Source organism: Saccostrea cucullata, unplaced genomic scaffold (assembly GCF_032062105.1).
Source record: "Saccostrea cucullata isolate Sc308-1 unplaced genomic scaffold, CSIRO_AGI_Scuc_v1 ctg180, whole genome shotgun sequence".
In the NCBI taxonomy this organism is placed as follows: Eukaryota; Metazoa; Mollusca; class Bivalvia; order Ostreida; family Ostreidae; genus Saccostrea; species Saccostrea cuccullata.
The window spans coordinates 607486-627629 of record NW_026936265.1 but is presented as its reverse complement, the minus strand read 5'-3'; the positions used below and the strand labels follow the sequence as shown (position 1 = coordinate 627629).

Genomic DNA, 20144 nt, shown 5'->3' with positions numbered 1-20144 from the left:
TTTGGCCAGAAGATACGGTGAATTTTTCGGAGACAGTTGTTGTGGAATGCCTCTACTTTTCTTATGTCACTGTCGACAACACGCCAGCATTCAGACCCATATAGGAAAACTGATTTAACATTGCTATTGTAAAGCTAGAGTTTGGTTCTCAGACTGTAGTTGTTGGACTTCCAGATGGACTGAAGTTGGGCAAATGCTGTCCGTGTTTTTCTGAGACGTTCTTTTATGTCTTTACCAGTGCCGTTGCCTTTACTTAGGATGCTGCCAAGGTAGGTCAAGTCCTCAGCTTCCTCTAGCGGCTCTCCATTTAATGTGACAGGTTCTACTGGTGCATTGATTGTCATTACCTTGGTCTTCTTAGCAATGATGTTAAGCCCAGTTCGTTTGGCAAAGGAGTTTAATTTATCAGTCTTTTCTTGCTTCCTGATATTTCTGCCAGATTGTCTGAAAAGTCCAGATCTTCTAGGTGACTGAACATTGTCCATTGGATACCCTTCTTTTTGTCATAAGTGTGGTTTTTCTTTGGATCCAATCAATGACCTTTAGGAAGAGAATTAGTGATACTAGTTGTATGCATCCTTGCCTTGCTCCAGATTTTACACTGAAAGAGTCCGATATTCCATTTTCCAGGATGACATTATATTCGGAGCTTAAGTAAAATGTTTTCGTGATGTTGCAGATCTTTGCTGGTATTCAATATGATCTTACTATTTTCCAAAGTGTTTCCCTGTGCACACACTGTCAAAAGCTTTCTTAAAATCAATAAAATTGATATACAGTGGCATTTGCCATCCTATACACTGTTAAATAATGTTACGAATGTCAAAAATTTGGGCTATCCATCCCCTTCCTCTTCTAAATCCAGCTTAGTCCTCTCTCAGTTTCTATTAAACAGTTATATTTTATAGCCAAATCACCTTTGGAATATGATTAATGGCTTCCTGTAGATGTTTAAGCGTTTCAAATTTAAATCCTTTGGATCACATAGGGCTCTAAAAACGACGCTATTACAAACATCTAGTAATTCATAAGGTAATGTATGGTGCCCCCTTAGATGTGCAATAAGGTTTCCCCCTCAGCTAGGATGAAATGCATCAAAATAAGGAAAATGAAATTTTTTTATGCAACAATTTTCATTTTATTCATCTTTATTAGATTCAATGTCTTTTGAAGTCTTTTCTTATAAAAGTTGACATTTGTACATAAAAGGAGAAAAAATTAATACAGCTTTTCATTATTAGCATGATATGAAATGTGAAGTGATTTGTGGTGTCTGGCAATGATAGCAAAGGCCTTTTACACTATGTATTCTAGAATATGTAATGGAAATAGAATATAAAAAATACCAAATAAGTATAAAAATCATGACAAATTCTCTGAATGCCTTGATACCTAATTGTATCATTTTTTAACCTAAAATATATTTGTTGATCAATTTGCAATTAGAAAATGCATTGCTAATATTCGAATTCGCTTTTTCTGCAAAAATATAGGAGATTTAACAATTTTCAATAATATGGTTAACTTTGTGGATTCAGTTACTTTTATGAGTATTTTTTTTTGCTAATTTTAAAAACCTGGGAAAATGTCACGCTTTTCATTATACAGAAACCATGGCAAGGGCCCATTATACAAAAAACCCAAATTAAATTCAGTGTATAACTTTCGAATTTAAAACAATTGGTTATTATGTTTTTGAAGGGAATGTAGTTAAGATATTTTAACACTGGCTATTTTAAACAGAAAATTTATTTTGCAAAACTTACGATAAATCGAAGTTTTTGGTCTTTGTCGTAAGTTCTGGTTTCCAGAAGTCCTCTTTCATTAACAAGCAAGTCATGACATCTTTTTCAAGATGCTCGGTTTGTCCTGAAGTGCATTTTGGTTTTGGAATTTTTTTCAACCCCGGAGTTACTTCGGTGTCAAAAAAGTCTTCATTTATAAAATCATGATTTCCAGAACTCATATATTTTACGCAGTAGCCATTTCATTTTTTTTTTTGTTTGCATTGCCAGATGATTTTTTTTGGGGGGGGGGGGGGGCATGAGCAGAACCTTGGGTTCAAATGGGGTTAAAGACAGGGAAGGGGTAATGGTAATTTGTAATGGTAAATTATTTATTGTAATTAATTACAAATTTCGATGTACTAGTAATTGAAAGTTACATTGTATATAAATTAATGTAATTTACAATTACATTGTACTTTTCAATTACAATGATATTATACCCCCCCCCCCCCCCCCCTTGATCTCATAAACATTATTTAAGAAAGGTAAACTGATCTTTTGAATAAAATATTTTTATGGTAAAACTTCTTAAAAGGAATATTAAAAAGTCCTAATTCCCTTTTAAAGTAAATTGCTGTTTAAATATATACTCTTTTTGATTTTCTTAATTTTTGTTAATAGAATTACCGGTACAATGTAATCTAATTCTTTGTTAAATGTAGAAATAAAATTAATAATTAACTTAAATTTTTTTATTCTAGATGATTATGGTTCCTAGAATTCCTCATAAATATTCACAATAGTCATCTGATTTTTTTTTTCATATAGTTGGGGGAAGGGGGTGTCTTGCAGGCGCGTAGTCAACATCGAAATGAAGTGTACGGTCAATGAAGTGTAAACAGTCGGGGGTCTGGGGGCCGCCCTGAGGCCCCCAGTGGGTCCAGGGCGAATCCCTGTTGTTAGGGGCCCCCGGAAGCTCCAGACCTGGATATTACGAAATTTTTCAGTCATTTTCCCGCAAAAGAAATCACGCTACATCACAGGTACCTGAAGTTACCTGAAGTTACTTATTTTTCTTTTAATAATTTTTTTTAAATTAAAAGAAAAATAAGTAACGTCAGGTGCCTGTGCGCTACATCTCTTTTCTCGAGCAAATACTTAGGTAAGTTAATGCATGCTTCCATGGATACTTCAGGAAGAGATTGATTGATTGATTGTATATTGTTTACCGTCCCTCTCGAGAAGTTTTCACTCATATGGAGACACCACCACTTGCCGGTGGAAAGCTTCAAAATTTGACCTATACTCGGCACTCTGGGCCATTGAGCAGGGAGGGTTCTTTTTCGTGCCAGCACCTACTGCGACACGGGACCTCGGTTTATACGGTCTCATCCGAAGGACCGGTCTCCACGTCCCACAGTGGGATTCGAACCCGCGGCGTAAGGATTGACTCCTTACATCGCGACTCTATAGCATACGCACGCTCTTACCACTGCGCCACGCGGGTGACAACTTCAGGAAGAGAACGATAATTTAATCAAATTAATTTACGGATATATTGGTATTGGAAAAAGTTTCCAAGTTAGTGTGTCAAGATAAAACAGAGAAGTAATTTCAATATCGTTATCACTGGAGTTTAAATAATTCAAAATTTAAACGGGGTTATGGGGGGGGTTGTCTTTTGGTTACCTTTATATTCTGATAGCTTAAACAATGTGAGAATGCAAATTAAAAATCTTGTATAGCCGTCCAAGCTTAAGACCCATGAAACTTTTTCTTTAGATCATTGTCCTTCAGATCGCTTTCCTTCATCAAATATTTGTCCGAATAATCAGGATTACGCGGATTAACAGTTGACATTTTGGTTCAACAATATGTTCTTCCTCAAGAATTTTGGAAGATGTTTTTGGAATTGATTTTATACACAGGCGTCGGAACCGGGGGGAGGCAAGGGGGGGGCTTAGCCCCTCTCTTTTTTTCCAAATATATACTTAGTATAGATATTGAACATATCTTCGTAGGTTTAGCTCCCCGACTTTCCACAGGTTAGAAATGGGGAAAGTGGTGGTGAGTGGAAAAAAATTTTGGTACTGAAGTTCGAACCTACACCCCCCCCCCCCCTCCCCCCACGAAATAGGATTTTCGTGTTTGGGAAATGGGCATTTCCCTTTTTTTTTTTTTTGCTTGTCAGTTTTTTTTTTAAGGTACAAAAATTTTTTTATTACACTTAGCCCCCCCCCCCTACTTTCAATTTGCTTCCGACGCCAATGTTATAAAAGTACAGACATGCTAATCAAAATTCGAAATGAGACGCAAAATAATTTGAAACATGTATAGTGGCTGTGTCTCTTTTTCTCCGAATAAATCTCTTTCTTTTTTTCTTTTTTTTTTAATGATGTGTACGCACTTGCGTATAGGCAGCTACGCGCCTGTCTTGTATATTTGCACGAACCTTAAGAAATTTCAGAGGTAGGATGAGGTGGTCATTATTACGGTGATAGAACTTACGAAATGATAACTTTAAAGGAGGTTGTTGAAATCTCTTTGACATCAAGTTTTCTTTTTGGAGCCTGTCTCGGTCCCAAAACTAATGATTCTTGGTGCATGCTCTTGAGTATCATATAAGTGAGACATAAAAATCACACTCGTCCTTACACCAGAACCCCTTACACTGGGGCCATGAACTTCACATTTTTGGAAAAGGCACTCTTCTTTATCATTACTATGTATTTCATTCACCTATTAATATCCAGGAGCAGAGGAGATTTTCAAAGAATTAATGTATTTTCACTATTTAACCATAAGAGCCCTGCCCTAAATCCAGAATCCCTGGCCCAGGGGCCATGAAATTCACAATTCTTTTTTATCATAACTACACTGTATGAACTTAGTTCATTGGCTAAATACCCAGGAGCAGAGAAGATTTTTAAAGAATTAATCTATCTTCACTATATCATCATAAGAGCCCTAGCCCCAGAACTCCCGACCCAGGGGCCATGAATTTCAAAATTTGGTAGAAAGCTCAATGCTTATTACAATGCCAACAGTTTTACTAATTCATGTCCAGGAGTAAAAGATTTTTTAAAGGAAGCATTAATTTTGATGGTTTTAACCCCACCCCTCAGGCCCTGGGGGTCATGATTTTCACAATTTTTACTCCACTTCACCCCTAGATGATAAATGCCAAATTTGGTTGAAACTGGTTGAGTGGTTCCAGAAAAGAAGCAAAAATTGTTCAAAAGTTTACATACGACAAAGGACAAAAACACATATCAGTAGGTCACCTGAGTACTTCATGGTACAAGGGTCAGTGGTTCTGGTGTTAGGGTGGGGCTCTATTGATTATATTGTGAAAATGCATTAATTATTTGAAAATCTCTGCTCCTGGGTACTAAACATACAAAGTACATCCTTGGTATTAATAAAAAGTTTATGATGAGCGAAGATGCCTTTTCCAAAATTGTGAAATGTGTGGCTCCAGGGTCAGGTGTTCCTGTGGGATTGGGGCATTACTGATTACTGTTGAATAATACTGATTAGTTGAAATGCATTTTTGTTCCCCTACTCTGCCTATGGGTATTAAGTAACCAAACTAAGCATGTTAAGTGTGTAGTTATAATGAGCACTGGTGCCTCTTTCAAAATTGTGAATTTCATGGTCTCCAATTTAAAACATGAACCAAATTCAATGGTTAGAAAGTTGTTTTATGGTGCTCAGGTGACCTATAAGGCACATGGGCCTCTTGTTTCTATATACATGTCAAAATGTACACAAAGTTATGGTCCGTAATTTAAGATTACACACAGGGTAAGAATCATCTGCCTATTGCTTATGACAATGGATTTAATAAATTAAGTCTTTTTTTTCCCAATGCCTGTCTGTTGGACTAAATCGTTTAATTTTTTATTAGTAGCCCCTAATCTAAGACAAACTATTTTCCTCTAAACTACAACAAAAACACACTGCATTTCCCAATTTTTATTTCTCATTTTCTATAGTGCAATGTCCCTGATTAACTATAACAGGAATTTGAATGTACATAAAGTTATTTACCATCTTTTTACCCAGGTATCTATGCCCTTGCTATTCTATGAATTGCTGACTTCACTGTTTACGAAAATAAGCAAACTACCGAAAAAAAAATAACAAACAAGTAAGCAATTCTGAATCTGAAAAAAGATGTGCCTAATAAAAACAAAATATCTACAAAACCAGTAGATAAAATCTGAAATTAGATCACAACTTTGTTACATTAAATACATTTATAAAACACTGTCAAATAATTTTATGTAAATCTATACTGAAATATAACAAATTATGCAAAAAAAAAATCATAGTGACTTCACCCATTTCTTCTCATACCAACTATTTTTGCTGATAATTTACATCAAATAAAATAATAAAAGATCTTCACAACTAAAATAAACTGAATGCCTCAGAGAAAACTGCACACAACATTTAACATTTAAAATAAAGGAAGCTAATTCTGACCCACTAGCCGCCTGCTGTTTGAGATCAAAGTATGAACAGTTATACTGTGTAAAATTCATGATAAAATGTGTATGTATGACCAAGAACTTCATAAAGCCCCCAATAATTATTCCTCTCCCTACCCAATTTACACAAAAACCAAATTCATGAAACTAATTCTAGGAATAATAGTTTTGTTCAGCTATGACCTGTTTTCAACATATATTTATTTTTTTTTCTATTGAAAATTTAAATTTGATTTAGCTTTTGTTTTGGTCTTAGTTATTGTTATCAAGGACTGGAATGGATTATTACTATAAACACTTTTTACAGCAGGTTGCCATGAACCCGAGATGGGTTTGTGTCAATGCCAACATATTAATAAAAGCAGAACAAAAAAATAAATCTTCCAAAGCTACACTTAAAAAAATGAATAAAAAAAATCTTTTAAGAAACACAGCAAAATTTCTTATTAATAATGCACTATTTTTGCTCATGCACCACTAAATACAGAAACTAGGTCACAACACCAAAGTGTGTCCGTAGACATCAGTTATCACAGAATTAAACAAGACGTAAATATTTATGGACAATTTTCATCATGATCCTTAAAAACATGAAAAGGAATGAAAAATAATAATTATATACTAAACAAAGACTTGCACACTGCTGAATCCAATCAAGTTCTTTGCTCCTTCTCCTATGAGACAGCCATACAATATAGTATGTAAGTGTTATTTGGTAAAAATCCTTGTATTGTTAAAGACTAGAATATTAACAGACCTCACATAAGTACAACATAATGAATGAATCTGAATCTTCTGAACATGTCTGATGACACTCTCAGACAAAACAGTTCCTTGGTTTAAGGTTTACAGACAGATCTATGTTGACCTGTAGATGCCCCCTTTCACACTCGGGGACAAACGGGAACCCAGATGGCCTTTTTCTGTTCATTTGCTATCACAGTCTTAACTTGCTGGTGCATTTCTGCCAAATTGCCACCTTGAATTATAGCTGCAAAACAAACATACACATAACTTAGTTTTCAACATAAAAATGCATCATTTGCAATATACATGCACAATTTTTTCATGAATATAATAGCAATTCTGCAATGACTTTAATAAGATTCTTCCAGACATGTACTCCATATATCAAAGCTTCAATGATTTTTTTCTAGATTTTCTGGCCTACCTGAGAACTGGTGCTGATAATCCTTCTCTAGTCTCTGGAATTTATCATACAGATCCTTGGCCGATTTAGCGCTGAGTTTCTGGGAATGGAATTGGGGATCAGTGATCTCCCTGTAAAGTAAAATCATGATCACTCAGTAAAATGGAATCCTCAAACGTTTGTAAATACTCAAAGTAAGTTAAATTTGGTCAGCTTTCTTCATGTCACACAAAAATATTGTTTACACTGACCAACTTTCCACATAATAATCTGCATGCTCATTCAATGGACAAAATGAGAATTTATACATCCAAGATTTATTCTGTACATGTAGAAAAGACCTAATATTGTATATCAGAACCTCCTTACCTAAGCTGTTTATGTGATCTGTGTCTGGCGAACACAACAATGGGGTAGATCTGTAATCTATGGAGACGTTCAATGGCTGAAGGACTGATGTTCAACAGACAGTGCTTACCCTATACAAAAAATGTCAGGCTCATTATTTTAGTAAAATTTCAACATATTCAGAAATCTTTTTGTGAATAAATCTATCCAATAACCACTCCTCCTAAATCTTTAAGTCCAGAGATTTACACAGACATATATGTCAGACAGTGGGTATTCCTGTGTCAACAGACCTGATCACAGATTTCTTTGATGGCCGCGGTTCTGATACACTGGAACTTGTCCTCTTCCTGCCAGTAGTCGATATAAATACCATCTGCCAGACCTTGTTCCATCACCGGCTTAGTCTGCGGCATAACAGCTGCAGGAAACAGAGATAAATTACATACATATTAGATACATGAACATGCAAGCAAAGTTCAAAATGATTTCTGTACCATGCTAAAATCTGAAGGATTTTCAGAGTTGGAATGGCTCAAGGTTTACCTAAGCTTATTACATTATAGGTGAAAAACACATTTTTTTAATGTTAATTTATTTATTTGAATATAGGTAAATAAATGGCTTCAGTAGTTTTTTACATCTTACCTGGCTGCCCAGTGCTGTACTTGTCTGGAGACTCAGCCACCAGTTTCTTAATGAGGGAATCGGCCAATGGAGCTAACAGAATCACTGGTCTGGTATCCTTATCTGTGGCAAATCATAATGAGGCACGTAAATACTCAAATTAAGTTAGATACATACATTTAATAAGTAATAGAATTTTGGGTAATTCCACCCTCCTATGATGTCACAGGTTTTTGCAAAAAATGTTATTAAATTAAATTCATATCAAACAGAACAATATATTTTTGAAGAATGATTATCCATTGGTGTAATGATAAATATTGTTAAGTAAAAGAATTTTAAAAATGCATATTTTCTTTATTTAATCAAAAATTCAATCTTTAAAAATGTTGACAAGGGCAATAACTCCTGCTCTGGTATCTTCATTCAAACATTTTCTATATTGTACTTCTAGTGTAAATAGTTTCCCTGATATTTACAATTCAAAAGTATCTTATAAGTAGCAAGTATTTAGGAACTTTCAGCATCAGAATTATGCATCTGAATCAGTTTTTACATATTTATGATCATACTGTTTACAAAAAATGTATGATTTATTATGCTGACATATTCTTCTGTTTATTTACGTCTCCCATCTTAAATAAGATGGCGACCTACACATTGTTGGCAATAATTGGTAAATTTAAACTTTATTAAAGATAAATATATAAAATTTTTATACTTTAAACCATTAAAACTGTGAGGGTGAAAAGACCTTAAGTAATAGAATCTTGGGCTTTTTCCACTGATGATAACATTCTCTATTAATGAAGTATCACTTTCCGAAATCCAAACATTACTTTATTTTAAAAGAGAATACAAAGTTTTAAAATGTACTCACATTCCATCCTCTCCACCTTTGTGTATTTGTTAAATGCCAGATCTATAAAACAAAAGGGATGGAGAGACTTAAATCTATTTTTCCATAAAGTAAACAAATTATTGCACACATAAAAAATTCCACAAACTTAATACATGGGATCTGTATGAACGGAGAAGAAGTATTAAAACTGATTGGGTCTCTTCCTACCTTCAAGGACGGGCACAGAATCGCTGGTGAGTGACGTCTCCGAGAATGAATTGAATTCACGACTGTCTTTGGAGTTATTCCTCTTGTGCTTGGCCTTCCTTCTGAAGAAACTACTCCGGGCTGATCCGGACATCCGTCTGGTAGATCCGCGGATTTCCTCCGAATCATGGAGACTATGGCTCTCTGAATAGCTCCGCCTCAGCTCCATCTCTAGCCTAATAAAGATAAGGTTTTATTACAACTAAGGAAACAATGACAAGTACAAAATATATATACTAAACAAACTAGTTTTTTACAGAATAACGCATTAACTTCCTTCATGAAATGCTAGTAAAATCATCTTCACTAGCCAAGGGTGACCATCTTCTCTCCTCCTCTAATCTTTTCACTTGAAAAGAGGAGAGTAGATCACCACCTTGGTAAATGAAAACATTTTTAAATTCGATGCCAAAAGTATTTATATGCTACATGTCAAAAATATTAAATTAATCTCCAATAAAGCAGTGCTTACTTGTCCTGACTTGGAATGATTCCTTTACATTTCAGTTTATGGCCGTCATCATCCACTAACCAGGCAAACCAGTTGTCGGGTTTCCCGTCGTACAGCGTGTTCTCGATCAGCATGATGTCGTCCCTCCTGAAGCCCAGCTCACCCTCTCCAGTCGGCTTGTGGTCAAAGTGAGCCTTCACATAAAAAGACTCGCTGCTAAACTGGTTACACAACTGCCTGTATTCTACAAAATTAAACAAAACTGTGTTCATTCTGTAGATCCAATACTAAATTTTTCCGACACCTTACTTTCTTATAAATATCTTTCATTGTTGAGATGTTTGTGTGAACACCAAGAAGCTTTTTGTAAATAAAGTTTCCTTTTTTTTTTAAAACCTTTTGTATTAAAAAGTACATTTTTATTCTTCCCTCAATTAATACTCACTTGCAGGATTATACTGTGCTTGCATTCTAACAAAAGCACAGGGTTTGTTCAGTTCTGTTGAAGCCTTTTCCAGGGTAATTGTTAAAAAATCCAAATTGTTGTACTGCAAAAAAGGGAAAATATGGTACAATAACTTTCCATTCATAGCAGTTTGTGTATCCAATCCCTTTTACAAAAATAAAATATTTACAGATACTGCAGTGAGTTTTGTTATCCTCTCACCTCCAGGATTTGGTCTCCACACCTCAGTCCCTCGTGTCCAAACACACAGCTGTTGGGTAGGACTTCTTTGACAAATATTCCAAAGTTGGCTTGACCAATAATGGAAATACCCAAGTTCTCATTGGGTAATGATTTCCTTGCTGTAATGTATCTGGATGGTTCAGACGGCAAATCAGAGCTACAAAAATAAATATCATAAATCAATGCATTTATTTTAGGGATGTCAAAATTGTCAGTAATTGATATTCGAATATTCGATAGTAGTATTCGAATATATTCGAATATTCGATAAAATAAATACATCTTGCATTATAATATGTATACATCTTCACTCTTTTGTAAAGCAATATATGTTTTATGTCATTATTTTAAATTTCATGTAGAGTTTTGTAAATGCACTATAATTACATGTATATTCTTAAAATATTTTACAGAATATATGAAGAGTTTACATCCAAAATATAATATAAAAAAATTTCCCCCCAAATATTCAAAAGATTCTTTTAATAAGTTCCAGATTAATTAATCATCTTACCAAAGTGTACACTGATAACCCTACAGATTTATACCACACAGAACAATTATCTAATGGAGAAACATTAAAAGCAATTACTCTAGGCTAATTAATTTCCTGATAATGATTTTAAATGATGTATACATAAACAAGAGATCCATGTGTGTTACTTAAAAAATGTGTCCTTTCAACAATACAAACTAATTCTAAGTACTGGACACAGTTATACCTCTAATTAAATGATCAAATGAATAATTTTTATCCTTTTAATAGATACACTCTTCACACCTTTAAGGTAATCCAAGAAGAGTTCTTTTATTTTTGTTTTAAATAAAATCTTATTGTTGGTCAACGATAAGAATTTGATTCAATTTCTGATAAAACTTCAGTTTTTGCCAAGTTTTTTTTCTTTTTGATGCTTGTATACTTAAAATCCGAATATTCGAATCATAACTTTATATTCGAATATCAACTAAACGAATGAATATTCGAATATTCGAATATTCGTTGACATCCCTAAAATTTTATATAATTCAATGTTTGTGAAAAATTCAATTCAAACACACATAAAACTACTAAGGTTTCATTCAAAAGAGTTAGAAATTAAATAGAAAAAATAACAAGACCAAAAGTCACTTCTCCCCATTTTGTTTAGTTACTAAAGACCTACCTGGGTATTCTGATGTGAGTGCTGGACTTTGAACTAATTTTTCTGCTTGGTCTAAATGTGTCTGACACTGGAGAATTCATTGGAGAAGTCCCAGTGCTCTCCCCTGAAGAGTCAGCACCTCTGTTGTTATACTCTGTAAAAAATAACAATACAAATTACACATTTATAAACTGGCCACTACGAAAGAGAAAAATATCATAAACCAACAAAGATTTGTACAGATTATTGCTAAGAAGGGATACATTGATTGAACATACCATCAGGATTAAACTGGACCAATAGACTAAGGGTGTTCCCAGTTTGTCGTAAGAATTTAGCTGCCATATCTTCTGTGGCTGTTCTCATGTTTATTCCACAAATCTGACAGATAATAAAATTAATTTAAAACTTAGTTTTTACTTATTCATTTAAACTATATCCTTCACTCCAACCTTGTATATAGTTGAACTAAAGCTATCTACTGAACATCTGAATCTTCAATACCATGGATATAAAAAAAAACCAAAAATTGTGATTCTGTGGAATTATGACACCCTGGAAAAATGTACATTTACAGAATTACTTTAAAATGACAATGAATATTTTTGGGATATTTTACCTCTAGGAGTTGGTCTCCGATCACTAGCCCTGCCTCCATGGCCAGACTGTCTTCCTGTACGGAGGAGACAAACACGCCCCCCTGAGGACCACTCCCTATAGAAAACCCCACCGTCTGGGAGTTCCTCTCTACGTTTATCTTCCTGGTCTCTCCCATCAGAGGCCTGAAAATCAATAAAAAACTGTAAATATCCACCGGCCAAATTGAAACATATCGAAGTAATTTTTCTTACGAGTGTCGGTGAAAAAATGTTTAAGTTTGAAAATCTTTCTTACTTTCTTCTTCTGCTGTGGAGAGACTCTGAACTTGTGATTGGTTCTTCTGAATAGCTAGGTGATGTAGGACTAGTTCTTGCTGCAACTAAAAAACACAAAAACATTGAACAGACCATGCACATTAGAATACATAGTATTTCATCTTGTACGCAACTGTGTAAAAAACAATGAAAATTGCTGAGATATCCTTACCAACTTCTACAGAGCCTGAGGAGTTTTTGCTGGTTTTCACAGGGGGTATGTAGATCCTTTTGGAGTTGTTCTTTGTGTAGGGGGTCTTGGCTGATCCATCTGTGTCTGACACAGTTTTTTCTGATGAAGCCCTACTTGGAATGTAGCTATACGGATCACTGGTAGAGCTAATGACTGAAGGACAAGGGGAATTACAGTAGTCAAAGGGAGATCGCCGGGGCTCTATGTCTGGAAATGAACCCTGGGGGGAGTTATAACTCGGGGAGAAGGAGGGGCTAACAGCCACAGGGGCACTTGTCTGGCTGCCATGGACTGAATTATAATGAGGGTTGGGTCTCACAACCAAAGAGGAACCACCACTGAAAAAAAAATACATATACATGGCACTCTTCAAAATTCTAAAATGTTGCGTAAATTGTCATAATCATATAAATGGTGAATGAAAATTACATCTCCACTTTTGGCTTTTTAAAATAATATTTCTTGCATTCATTTTCTATGATTCATTAGGACTCAAATCTTAACCAATGCAAATAAATTAAATTTAGGGTTTACCTGTTATGTGACATTCTGTAGCCATGTCCAATGGGCCTTTCATGAAATGGTGGTGGAGAATTAAATGCTGAGAAATCACTTGGAAACATGGACTGCCCGGGCTGGTATTCTCCTGTAGGCAGTCCTGTCCCACTCACAGAGGAGTCATTAGAGGAATGAAACTGACTAGAAGGATTGAACGGAGACAAGTTAGCACTGTGCCAATGTGGCCTGTCCTTTTCTGCAGATCTCGTGCGATTTCGTGCTCTACTAAGCTCCCATGCCTCTCTTGGAGGAATATTGGGGGCATCATAATGGTTATGGTGACTAGAGGGAGGGCGTTTCTTTGTCTTAGGTGGTAGGTGCTTAACACCATAGTTATTTGGAATGGCATTGTCAGGATTAAACACAAAAGGAGCGGGATTGGGATGTAAACTGGAGTTATTACTGTGTAGATATGACGCTGATTTGGTACTTATGGGGGGAGAATGTATTGGGGAGTTGGACTGTTTGATTGTAGAGTCACTGCTCTGTGGACTGTGATGAGGACTCTGTTTCACTGCTATATGTGAAGCCTCGGTCCTCTCGGGGGGAGTGGGGGGGATTTTCTCAGGCCCCTTTATGAAGAAGTTTGTTATTGATGGTCTCTCTGGGTACTTCTGTGGTGAGGGCATCATAACAGTCCCTTGTTTCATTGGCTGCATTTTGTAACATTTTGGCCACGTTCCACTGTTTTCATTGTCAAATTCACGTTTTTGAACATTTTTTCTGTGTCCTGTTCCATGATTTCCATTTTGGTCTGCCAAGCTGAATTCAAGAAGCACATTGTCATTTATGGTTGAAGTAGGTCTAGTAGAAGTATGTCTTTTACTTATGTCATCATGGTCGTGTCGATCATGGTGTTTCGATTTGGGCTTAAAAATCTTTCCAAGAGCTTTTTCAAGTCTGTGACTATTTTTAGATTTATGGTTGTCCAGATCTTTTTCACTTTTGGAGCCCTTCACAGTCCAGTCATTTGATCCTGGACTACTGTTCAAATTGTCTGTTTGAGAACTGCTGGTTTTGACCTTGCCAGAATTTTTGGGATTCTCCAATGTATCACTTCCGTCCCATACATTATGTTTTAAGTCCTCATTTTTTGTGAATGCTTGTGAGAGCTGAGCACCAGAGTCCTGACAAGTTTCCTTATGATTGACAGGGATTGGGGAGGAGCCTGCAGAGTTGAAAGGTGACATCTGTCTCCACACTTCAATGGACACAGGGTCAGAACATCCCTGAAGGAGCTTCATCAGTTCAGCTGGAGTAAGATTCTCCACTGATGTACCGTTAACCTGTGAAAAAATCAATTACGAAGTGTCATGAACCCGAGAAGTGAATTCAATATGTTAATCTTTTTCTGAATTATAGATTAGGTGTATCTTAAGGGATTATGTTTTCCTAAATTAAAAAAAAACATTTCTTAAGTCATTTGCCTTTACCATTTATAATGCAATAGTTGCTTGCTGTATCCTACTTACACAGATGATTCTGTCCCCTGTGGATAGCATGCCTTCCTTGGCAATAGTAGATCCAGGGACAATACGAGCTATGTACAATCCTTGCTCAATGAATATACCCATATCTACAAAAAATCCAAAACATTATTATTCATCATGCCATCTACTCCTATTTTCAGTGTAACAGTATAAAAATTAAATACTTAATTCAGAAATCTCTTCTTAGTATTACCCTGTACATCAGCATTAGCAACAAGAGGCCCATGGGCCACATCGCTCACCTGAGCACTAAGGGTAGGAAATAGTAGAAAATGGCTTTCTATTGTAAAGTTTAAATCCAAAAGTAGTCCCATGACAAATCATGGATTTGCTATTTTTAGAAAATGATTTTTAAAGAATTTTCCTATATATATCTTTAAAAACTTTGGTCAGCCATTTTGACCCCGCCCTACCCCATGGGGTCATGATTTGAACAAAATTGAATCTACACTACTTGAGCATGCTTCCATAAAAATATGAATTATGGCTTTGTCATTCTTGAGAAGAAGATGTTTAAAGATATTTCCTCTTTCTATGTAAAACTTTGTCAGCCATTTTGGCCCCGCCCTACCCCTAGGGGTCATGATTTTAACAAACTTGAATCTACACTACCTGAGCATGCTCCCATATAAATTTGATGAATTATGGCTTTGTCATTCTTGAGAAGAAGATTTTTAAAGAATTTTCCTATATATTTCTATGTTAAATTTTGGTTGGCCATTTTGGCCCCGCCCTACCCCGGGGGGTCATGATTTGAACAAACTTGAAACTACGTACACTACCTGAGCATGCTTCCATATATATATGATGAATTATGGCTTTGTCCTTCTTGAGAAGAAGATTTTTAAAGAATTTTCCTATATATTTCTATGTAAAACTTTGGTTGGCCATTTTGGCCCCGCCCTACCCCCAGGGGTCATGATTTGAACAAACTTGAATCTACACTACCTGAACATGCTTCCATGTAAATATGATGAATTATGGCTTTGTCATTCTTGAGAAGAAGATTTTTAAAGAATTTTCCTATATATTTCTATGTTAAACTTTGGTCGGCCATTTTGGCCCCGCCCTACCCCCGGGGGACATGATTTTAACAAACTTGAATCTACACTACCTGAGCATGCTCCCATATAAATATGATGAATTATGGCTTTGTCATTCTTGAGAAGAAGATTTTTAAAGAATTTTCCTATATATTTCTATGTAAAACTTTGGTTGGCCATTTTGGCCCCGCCCTACCCCCAGGGGTCATGATTTGAACAAACTTGAATCTACACTACCTGAACATGCTTCCATGTAAATATGATGAATTATGGCTTTGTCATTCTTGAGAAGAAGATTTTTAAAGAATTTACCTATATATTTCTATGTAAAACTTTGGTTGGCCATTTTGGCCCCGCCCTACCCCCGGGGGACATGATTTGAACAAACTTGAATCTACACTACCTGAGCATGCTCCCATATAAATATGATGAATTATGGCTTTGTCATTCTTGAGAAGAAGATTTTTAAAGAATTTTCCTATATATTTCTATGTTAAACTTTGGTCGGCCATTTTGGCCCCGCCCTACCCCCGGGGGTCATGATTTGAACAAACTTGAATCTACACTACCTGAGGATGTTTCCCCATAAGTTTCATCTTTCCTGGCACAGTGGTTCTTGAGAAGAAGATTTTTAAAATATGCCACCAAATTTTCATTAATTCCCAATTATCTCCCCTTGAATGAGGGCGTGGCCCTTCATTTGAACAAACTTGAATCCCCTTCCCCCAAGGATACTTTGTACCAAGTTTGGTTGAAATTGGCCCAGCGGTTCTTGAGAAGAAGTCGAAAATGTGAAAAGTTTACAGACAGACAGACAGACGGACAGACAGACAGACGGACGCCGGACAAAATGTGATCAGAAAAGCTCACTTGAGCCTTCGGCTCAGGTGAGCTAAAAATAAAATTTGTGTGCTCTTGAAATGAGAAGTTAACACTCACCCTTTCCCAATGATAAACTAAGCTGAATTGGCTGCCAAATTCTGGGTGTTACACAGCGCCTTCTTCTAACCAGCTGAAATATACCCAAAAACATAAATCTCTCAATTAACAATCAAATCTATTACCTTAAAAGTCACTAGACATTAAATCAGTCTCAAAAAAGACTAGATATCAATTTCTCGTAATCTCTTACCAATGACACTTGGGATGAATTCTTCAGTGACTGTAGAACTGTTCGTTTGTCCACATTTGTCACATCCATGTTATTGATCTTCAACACCACATCGCTGATCCTAGAAAAAGATTTTAAGAAATTTGTCGTTAGTACATAACTTGGAAATATTTATTTTTTCCAGTCTAGTGAATTGTGACACAATTAAAATGTAAAATCGAGATTCTTTTTATATGACATAATATGAAATTGCACAACAGGGAAAAATTATTAAATGCATGGAAAAAAATCACAAACACTACGAGGTAAATAATGATCCATAAACAAACTTTGAAAGTGATAATTCTTTTTTTAAGAGATAATTATGTGAAAGCCCATTACGGCATGTATCAGGCATTCCTCAAAATAAAAAAAGGGTTTTATAGGGGAAAAAGTAAGGTGTAATTTGGACATGACAGCTTGGTTTTCTGTGATAGCTTACTTGAGTTTGCCGTCTGCTACACTTCCTTTGACAATATGGTTGACATATACTGCGTAATCATTTGGAAGCACAGGGTCATCCTTCCCTCCCACTATGTCAAAGCCGAGGTTGTCAGGAGTCAGGCCTCTCTGTAATTGTTTACAAAATATTAAATTCATTATATATACAAAATTTTAACACATAAATATCTCTTTAAAACAGTATTTTCACAAAATTATTACCACACACTGAGTTTAATCTTTTTTCAACAGTTATTTTTTTTTTTTGAAATATTGAACAAAATATGTTTAGAACTTTTTTAGTAACATCTATGATCTAAACTAATTGCTCTTTTCCATGAACTATCAACTAATCACTATTTAATAGTGTTTTTTTTCCTCCTCTTTGGTCACATAATCTTAAATTCATATTTAAAGTATTCTTACAGATTTTGTTCTGAATCTGTTAATCCAATAAAAAAAATCATCTGATAAAAATGCTCTTTGTTTACAAAGCTCTAAAAGATATAAAAGCACAGGCACAAAATAGTAAATCAAAATGTTTCATCACTTTATCTTTATTAAACAGCAGGTCCCGCAGACAGAAATTGGCACAAGTTAGTATTTTATATTACAGCATCTAGATTTACGAATTAAACAGTTTTTTTTTCACATGAAGCTGTTTTGGTGAACCAATGGCTTCAGAGCCTGGCATGAAATCCTATTATCTCCGAACATCATGGTTACAGATTTCAGTTAATTGTAGACCTCAGCTGCTCTGGCACATAGAGAAATGGTAGCTGGGGTCAAAGTTCACACAGATATACATGCATCTTTCTTGTAGATTATCCAATCTAAGTAGTATCTCATTAAATTTTTGATCTTGAACCTCAACAAGGAGTTTGCTTTTAAATCCCTTGTTTTTATTCTTAATTGCTAATCACACCTCAACATTCTCATGGGAATTTACAAAGACAGGCTTTCAAAAAAATCTTATAATTGGTAAAGTAGGTTGATTAATTAAAGGAAATTAACTGGTCAACTATTCCTGCACTTCATTCCCAGACAAAATAGTCTAAGACAAAGTAGAGAGTTAATTGCTAGTCAAAACATAACTGATTTGAGGCATCAACACTTCATTCCCATAAAGTACATTCAACTTGTATTCTACTGCTTCTTTATGCTATAAAGCCTATCTTATGTGATATTCACAAACTGATAGACTTTTCACATTGTATTTTATGGGAGGAGGAGAGGTTTCTTTAAAACTTTATAACTGGATTATCAATTACTCTTTTACTGCTTGACTTTGTTCCCCCTCCCCACTTCCTTATATTCAAATCCATCTGTCATTAATCGACCCCTGAAATAATTACTTCCACCCCTTTACTTACAATATCCACCTGTACGGTCTCCGTCTCCAGTTCCTGTAAGTCAGCATCAATGGCAGAGTCACGACTGTGGTTGTGCCCCACACCATTCAGTTGGTTCTTTCTGGCCTCTTTCTCCATTATGGTCTCATATTTTTCCCTATGAATAAAAAAATTGTTTAATTCAGCCCAATCAATGTGTGTGAGTATTTATTGGGAACTTAAATATTTAAATTATTCAAGACTTTTGATATTCTTTTTCATCTATCTAATATACTATCTATCTATCTATAATAAATCTATCTAGTACTGTCCATCTGTTTTGTTTAATAAATTAAATGTAACTTGTACATTTCTTTTGATATTCTTTTTCATCTATCTAAAGAAATGTACAAGTTACATTTACTTTATTAAACAAAACAGATGGACAGTACTGTACGTAACACACAAAATTACATTAGCTGCAGATAATGAAAAATGAATAATCTCTAGAATTTTTGGTTGTTATGACTTTCAGACTTACAACATCATGTCGGATAAAATATTCATAATTTGTAGCAATCTTAGATATCCATATTGATCAGACAACTCTGAATGTAAAACTGACTCGGAATGTTAAACTGACAATATTTCCGAGTTTTCAAGGTCACTTTTTACAATTCCTGAGGTCTAATTCTAATCCTGCAGTAACTCTAGTAATCAGCAAAGTTTAGATGATGTAAAAATGAAAATATTGTGCTCTTATCTCTCTTGTCCATTTTTTCACCTTAATAAAAGGTTTAAACCTAAATCCAGCCGATTTTTCCAGCATCAAAATCTTGGCAAAGTTTCTGTCAATAAAATGCTCGAGTAACATCAAGACGCTGTATGGGGTTTAGAAGGTTGTCATATATACATTAACGGGCAAAAAACAGACTGACAATAAAAATTTGTGATTCATGAAGCCAAAAAATTTCCTTCCCGATTTCTCATCTTTGTTTTCTATATCATTAAACCTGGTGCACTCTCTGTGACTGCATCAGCCTCTAGGTTCACCTTAATCTCCTCACAAAATCTGAGATATTGCCCCTGAACCAAGACCAGAGTAATGCAGACAGATCATTGTGCAGTACAGTGTGAACAGACATATTTATCTTCTATGTCATGTGCACTCTTCTCATCCAATCATTCATTGCCCTAAATTGTGTTGTGAGCTAACTATCAATGCAACTCAATCAGATGAATAATCAAACATGACATTTTGATGTGATTTGAAATTAACATATTTCT

At 35.2% G+C, this 20144-nt stretch overlaps 1 protein-coding gene across 3 annotated transcripts in view; it reads right to left on the bottom strand.

Annotated features, from left to right (window-relative positions):
- Nucleotides 1-5690: 5690 nt before the first annotated feature.
- LOC134245189 (disks large homolog 5-like) overlaps nucleotides 5691-20144 on the bottom strand; it is a 42136-nt gene continuing 27682 nt past the window's right edge. For all 3 annotated transcript variants that reach the window (XM_062727448.1, XM_062727449.1, XM_062727450.1), the window contains 21 exons: nucleotides 18900-19035; nucleotides 17528-17655; nucleotides 17068-17167; nucleotides 16875-16947; nucleotides 14875-14978; nucleotides 13379-14688; nucleotides 12824-13182; nucleotides 12632-12716; nucleotides 12357-12519; nucleotides 12016-12118; nucleotides 11759-11891; nucleotides 10575-10752; nucleotides 10353-10455; nucleotides 9929-10151; nucleotides 9418-9632; nucleotides 9229-9270; nucleotides 8370-8471; nucleotides 8015-8142; nucleotides 7743-7852; nucleotides 7395-7504; nucleotides 5691-7214 (listed from right to left, as the gene is read on the bottom strand). In XM_062727448.1, the coding sequence (XP_062583432.1) occupies nucleotides 7108-7214; nucleotides 7395-7504; nucleotides 7743-7852; nucleotides 8015-8142; nucleotides 8370-8471; nucleotides 9229-9270; nucleotides 9418-9632; nucleotides 9929-10151; nucleotides 10353-10455; nucleotides 10575-10752; nucleotides 11759-11891; nucleotides 12016-12118; nucleotides 12357-12519; nucleotides 12632-12716; nucleotides 12824-13182; nucleotides 13379-14688; nucleotides 14875-14978; nucleotides 16875-16947; nucleotides 17068-17167; nucleotides 17528-17655; nucleotides 18900-19035 (4012 nt within the window). In that variant the 3' untranslated portion in view covers nucleotides 5691-7107. The remainder of the gene's footprint in view (nucleotides 7215-7394; nucleotides 7505-7742; nucleotides 7853-8014; nucleotides 8143-8369; nucleotides 8472-9228; nucleotides 9271-9417; nucleotides 9633-9928; nucleotides 10152-10352; nucleotides 10456-10574; nucleotides 10753-11758; nucleotides 11892-12015; nucleotides 12119-12356; nucleotides 12520-12631; nucleotides 12717-12823; nucleotides 13183-13378; nucleotides 14689-14874; nucleotides 14979-16874; nucleotides 16948-17067; nucleotides 17168-17527; nucleotides 17656-18899; nucleotides 19036-20144) is intronic.